General features: G+C 34.6%; 1 protein-coding gene across 5 annotated transcripts in view; it reads left to right on the top strand.

The window, feature by feature from the left end:
* The window catches only part of npffr2a (neuropeptide FF receptor 2a), a 39,839-nt gene extending 34,159 nt beyond the window's left edge, over nt 1–5,680 (top strand). For 3 of the 5 annotated variants that reach the window (XM_083527013.1, XM_083527015.1, XM_083527016.1), the window contains one exon: nt 70–5,680. In XM_083527013.1, the coding sequence (XP_083383139.1) occupies nt 70–904 (835 nt within the window). In that variant the 3' untranslated portion in view covers nt 905–5,680. The remainder of the gene's footprint in view (nt 1–69) is intronic. The other 2 variants (XR_014531080.1, XM_083527014.1) reach the window with 2 other exon arrangements.
* Nucleotides 5,681–6,739: the final 1,059 nt, after the last annotated feature.

Below are 6,739 nucleotides of genomic sequence, written 5' to 3' on the forward strand. Positions count from 1 at the left end.
AACATGCATAACAATTGTTCATTTTATATTCATAATTTCCTTATTTTTTTCTTTGGTTTTTTTTTGTAGATTCAGATGCATTGTTTATCCCTTCAAGCAAAAACTGACAATATCGACTGCCACACTCATCATTGTAATCATCTGGGTTTTGGCCATATCAATCATGTGTCCCTCTGGAGTCATGCTTCAAGTGACCAAAGAGCAAACCATTCGTGTCTTTCTTGGGGATGGCAACAGGACAAGTCCTTTCTACTGGTGTCGAGAAAACTGGCCAAATCAAGAAATGAGAAAGATATACACTACTGTTTTATTTGCCAACATATACCTGGCCCCTCTTTCTCTAATAGTGATCATGTATGCAAGGATTGGGATCACTTTGTTTAAAACTGCTGTGCCAACAGGTGGAAAACCTGGCCATAACAACCGCCATACTGTATCCAAGAAGAAACAGAGAGTCATTAAAATGCTTCTTGTTGTGGCCTTTCTCTTCATCTTGTCCTGGTTGCCTTTGTGGACACTTATGATGCTTACTGATTATGCCAGGCTTACTGAGAACCAGTACAGGCTCATTAACATCTACATATATCCTTTTGCCCACTGGCTAGCCTTCTTCAACAGCAGTGTCAACCCTATAATTTACGGTTTCTTCAATGAGAATTTCCGACGTGGATTTCAAGCAATTTTCAAGTTCAACCTGTGCTCCGAGGGGGGTCATCGACGGAAGACCTACTCACATAGAATGCAAAGTAACTCTGTGTTGCCAGCTAACCCTCAACCCTCTACTGAGCCTATCTCACTGAACAGTGTCGAAAACCCCAGGGTCAACCACGTGAATGAGCAGGACTTAGTCATGGAGGACCTGGAAAAGGTGTCTGAAAGCAGTATAGATGGAGGTTCTCTATAAAGGGATTGAAATAATGAAGTTAATGCAGCCCAGTGATGAGGTGATTGCATTCAGTTTTCATTATATACATATGTTATATAATGTAAAAAAATCAAGTGTTTTGGTATTGTTTTATATCCACTTAGCAAGTATATCTGTTTTGGGGTAAAATCTGTTTGCAATTAATATATTGACTTATACTGAGGTTTTAAAACCAAAAACACCAAAACATTAAAATTTTTATTCCATGGTTATACAAAATAATTCCATAAAGTCTTCACAAAGCCACCAAACCCAAACAGCTAAGACAGTATTGTAGTACCCCAAGAGAAAACAAATGCCTAGATGTTTTATAAATGCAGATGTTGTCTGTTCTTGCCAATTAAGAATTGTCTTACATAGGGCACATGTTTCACATAAGCAAATCTGCAGCATGCTCTGAGAACTAATGAGGGATGGAATAGTGTTGACATATTAGAATAGATTTTACAAAAAGTAAATGTCAAACCAATATAAGAATATTTATACTGTGTGCTTTCTGTAAACAAAGGGTGCCCCCTACAATTAAAAGACTTAATATGTGCAGGATATTAGCAGGCATTTGCTGACATTTCCTTCGCCTTGTTCCTTGTTTACCATTTCTTACATATAAGCACAGAAAAGATAGATTGAGAGAAAATATGTATAATAAGTGGTTATATAATTAAAATATCTAAAAAAAAAAGTGAGTACACCCCTCACATTTCAGCAACCATTTCATTATTTTTTTTTCAAGGAACAATACTATAGAAATAAAAATTGGATATATTTCAGAGTTGTCAATGTGCAGCTCGTATACAGTACAGATTTACTGTCCTCTGAAAATAACTCATCATAGTTATAATTGTCTAAATAACTGGCAACAAACGTGAGTACACCCTCAGTGAACAAATTAAAACTGTGTCCAAAGTGTCAATATTTTGTGTGAGCATCATTGTTATCTCACACTGCCTTAATTCTCCTGGGCATGGAATTCACCAGACCTGCACAGGTTGTTGCTGGGATCCTCTAACGCTCCTCCATAATGAAATCACAGAGCTGCTGGATGTTAGACACATGGAGCTTCTCCACTTTCCACTTGAGGATGCCCCACAGGTGCTTAATAGGGTTCAGGTCTGGAGACATACTCGGCCACTCCATCACCTTCAGCTTCCTCAGCAGGACAGTTGTCATCTTGGTTGGTGTGTTTGGGGTCCTTATTCTGTTGGAAAACTGCAGTTCGGCCCAGTTTTAGAAGGGAACATAAGTATACAATGATATGCTTGTCTAACTGACTAAACAGAAATATGTTTCAAATTTATTTTAAAGTGTTGATTAAATACTAATTTGGAAACCAATCTGTTGTTACCACATGATATTTGGCTATGTTTTTTTACTCATAATTTACAGTCAGGTATTTAATAAAATGTATAAAATCTGATTAATCTTTTCTTCAAGCTCTCAACCATCAATCTATCGCACACTGAGCTGTAAATTAGCGTGCCAACTTTTTGAATGATATTGTAGATTTAACATTTTGCATTTCATGATTGTCCACAAGAAAGGGTAGAAGAATATATTGAATGTATGCAGGGCCGTTTCAATCTTTTTTAGCACCCTAGGCAAATTCCTAGGCCAGAATTCAAGAAAGTAAACATATACTGTATATTAAACTTCAGCAGAAAAACCAGTGAATAAAATGGGCAAGGGTGGCAGCAAGGCAGGGGGCACTCAACTGGTTGGACTGCCTAGTTTGCCTATGCTTAGAAACGATGGTGGAGGTATGGACCATATTTCTTTAAGCTTTACAGAAAGATAAGCTACATTTTAGTGAATGAAGGGCAGACATGTAGCTACTGTAGCTACTAAAGTTTTAGATTAATGTAAGTAAATCTTGCTGTATTGGTGAGAATTTTAAATAGATGTTGTTGATTTCAGAGTTGCTGAAAAATTGTAGCTTTGTAGACAAGCAACAAAATTGGTAACATCTAATATAGCAGACATAAGCAATACATAATAAATAGAAACAAACATTTGGTGAATGGATTTATCTGAAGCCAGAAGCTTAAAAAGTTGAGAAGGAGTGCAATGTTAAGCCAAGGTTACACACTACAGGGATGAGATGGATAATCACCCAATCAATGATAATGACAAAAGTCTAGACATCAAGAAATTAAGGAGTAGAGCTGCTTTTTGTTAGCTGCTGGCAAACTGATGTATGTTAGTTAGATACAGCTGTGAGAGAAAGAAAGAATTGATTATGTTGCCTGTAAAGTTTACAGGATAATGTGTGCCATCAGATTATCATTTGCTTGTGTGTATACAACAATGCAAGGATGTGAATATGAAACCATATTAATAAAAAATTATGAATAATATGTTCTGGGATACAGTGAATAAGTAAGTGATCTGATCTTAAAGTGAAACTGGTTTGTGATGATTCACAATTCTGAAGGAAATGTTCTATTTGATATAAATACATAATTCATTTAAATGTTATAAATAAAACTGGTCAGAGTTTTTGTGGCTTATTAAGAAAATATTAAGAGAAGTTTGTTTATTTTCTAGCTGCATTTTTAATTGTCTGTGAAATTGAGCTTAAATCATGAATGACTGTAAACACTTACATAACTGCTGCTACAGCTGTATTCCTGTAAAGTGTGAAGACATTGTCATACAGAACAGTGGATATTTATTATAAATGTTTTTTCTTCCATCACTTTTAGGTGTATATACAGTATTTTTTTTAAATGCATTGTGATAAAATGTTAAATTGACTCATGAATGTTCTTGTAACAACACTATTATAACATTTGTGGCTGATCATGGAATCAGTTTGTTTGGGAATGAATGCAATTAATCCATGCCTTATACAATCCTTGACCTACACAAGTAAAGAGATTAATTTCCCTGTGTATTTTAAAGTAGTGTTTGTACTATGGGTATCTGCTTTATTATAGGAATAATACATTTACTATATATAAGCATGGGGACACCTAACCATCGTATCCATATTCTTTTTAAACATTGCATTAGTTAATGTGTTTTATTTATTTATTTAAATACATACTTGCTTATTTATTTGTTTGTTTATATCTGGTATATTGACTGGATAAAACATGGTATGTCATTTAGAATCGTATTTAGAGTTTAGTTAGGACTTACAGTACCTCAGACATAACATAAGCACTTTTCAGAATTTATGCGAGAGTAACACATATGGTGTGAAGTTTGTGTAATACAGGAACATATCTCAGTTTCTTAACATAAATATACTTTGTTAAATATACTTTGTTAAATATTTTTTTGTTACAGTATACATAAGTATACTGTAACAAAAAAACAATAATAATGTTTTTTCACTGAAGTATTATATGACTGTAATTCAAGACTGATTTTACATTATTTTGTTTGAATTTTTAACACCTAAATGCACATTGCGATAAAGAAAGCATGCCAAGGGATTAAGGGATAAACTGACCAAGCAGTTAAGTGCTTTAACATTCTTGTTAGTTCAGTTAGTTTGATTAAATACACAAAATAAGCATTAAAAGCATTGAGCTGCCTAATAGGTGGAAACCAGTGATTAATGTAATAATTGTAATTTAATCTATTTATGCAGCAATAGTCATATTTTATGTTTTTAATGCTTTCTTATTTTTTCATTCACCTCATCATATTAAAAAAAATGCTTTTAATTGTCTTTTGATATCACATTTGATAAAAATATATATATTCTATTCTATTGTAGTATACAGTTCATTCAGAAGGTGTCTCCTGCTTTAATTTGACAGCAAAGTACAAAAAGTTATTTTATTTTTTTAGGTTCTCAGATTTTATTTAGATTGTTTAGGCTTAAGAGCTGGTGCACAAGCAATTACTTGTGCTTAAATGCAGTGGTCTGGAAACTATTGTAAAACTCTTAAAACCACATCTCTTTAAAAGAAATCTGGAACCTCAGTTGCAAACTTTGAATACAGTCCTTACAGACTGATTGTGAATTCTTAGTTTTATGTATCTAAGAGCTACCAATGTACTGTATATTGTATTGGCTAGGTGCAATAGACTCCACTACCTCAATGTTCAAACTGCTCAAAACACAGTGCAAATAAAATTAAACTACTTAATGAAGCACATACGTAACTATGGGAACTATGGCTTTGAAAAATGAGTACATAAAATGTGACCAGATCAGAATGCATATGTTCAGGCAATGCTTTCAATAGCAACCTGGAGAGAGGGCCAATTCTGTAAAAGATTGACAGCTCCATGGTTTATCATTTCTTTTAGTTTAGTGCTACAGTGTAATATTACTTTTAACTTGGCCAAGTATGAATCCTAGAATTACTGTGTCACTGCGACATGCCAATCAAAGAAAATGATAAAGTCCATTTAGATTGTGAGATATGGATATAGAAGTGTCTAAATTATAAGCTTCATGCCATTTAAAAATTGTTTTTATCCCAATACTGAATTGTTCGTGGAGTGACTGGATGCCCTAATTTTTTTTTTTTTTTTTTTTTCGGGCATCCAGTCAGTATTCTGCCTAAGAAATAAGTTGTATTGTATTGTTGAAATCAAATGTCAAGCAAACCACCATCATAAGGACTTCACTCAGACATTGTTGACTGTATTTCCAAGTTCGTATTCAGTTGATGTGACTTCACCGCATGGGCTCATAAGATAAGAGACATGTTGGTAAAATTAATACTGTTTGTCACCAGTGTACAGAAATACTTTGAAAAAGATATGACAAATAAAACCCAAATTAAATCCATAGTCACTTGCCTTTTATATCTTAAGACATACACTATATTTCCAAAATTGGTCATAAGTACGAAATCTGATTGTATTCCACATTTAGTACAATTTGCTCTGATAATTCCCCTCCACTCTTCTGGGAAGATGTTCCTATGGATATGTGTGTTCATCAGCCATAAGGGTATTGCGAAACGCAGGTACTGATGTAGGTGAGGAGACCTGGGGTGCAGTCAGCATTGCAATTCATTCCAAAGGTGTTCAGTAATGATGAGATCAGAGCTCAATAACAGGCCACTCAAGATCTTCCTCACCAAAGCATGTAAACCATACAGTATCTTCAAGGAGCTCACTTTGTGCACAGGGTCATTGCCATGCTGGTACAGGTTTGAGTTCAAGTGAATGCAAAGTTTTATTATAGCGCATCTAAAGATGTCCTATACAATTGGGTGTGTCCAGCTTTGTGGTAACAGTTTGGTAAAGAACCACATATAGCAGGCAGTGGTGGGCGGTCAGGGCCAGCTAAGCCTTTTTTTGCTGGCCTAAACAATATCAGAAGCACTGACCTACATTTACACCATAAATTCAATATTTGTTCCATTAAACTGTATTAAATTTATTTAAAAAAAATGTATTCTCTTCATTTCGTAGCATTTTTCTTGGCTGCACTGCTTCCAGTATGTGGATGTGGATTTTAGACTTTTTGTCCAATCATATTTTAGCCTCTATGTGCAGCCATGTCCATCTAATCTGCCCAGGGGCTGCAAAGTCTGTTCTGCTGGCCTTTTTTTTTTTTTTTTTTTTTTTACTATAGTCTCCTTAATAAATAGCTCTGTTTCTTTAACCAATCAGATTTCATATTTGCTGGCTGGACCAGAATAGCGTCAGCATTTTTCTGTCCTCAAATTGGTTGGTCAAAGGGAAACTGTTACAACCAAGTTTGACTGGCAAAACACGTCTTTAGTGCTCTGCACACATTAATACATCTGAGTTAGACTTTTTTATGCCTTCTGGAGGAAGAGAAATTTATTCGGTCTCAGACATACTTAAAAATCCATTTTGAAGAAAAGCTAGACATCG

Source organism: Silurus aristotelis, assembly GCF_946808225.1.
Source record: "Silurus aristotelis genome assembly, chromosome: 23".
Lineage (NCBI taxonomy): Eukaryota > Metazoa > Chordata > Actinopteri > Siluriformes > Siluridae > Silurus > Silurus aristotelis.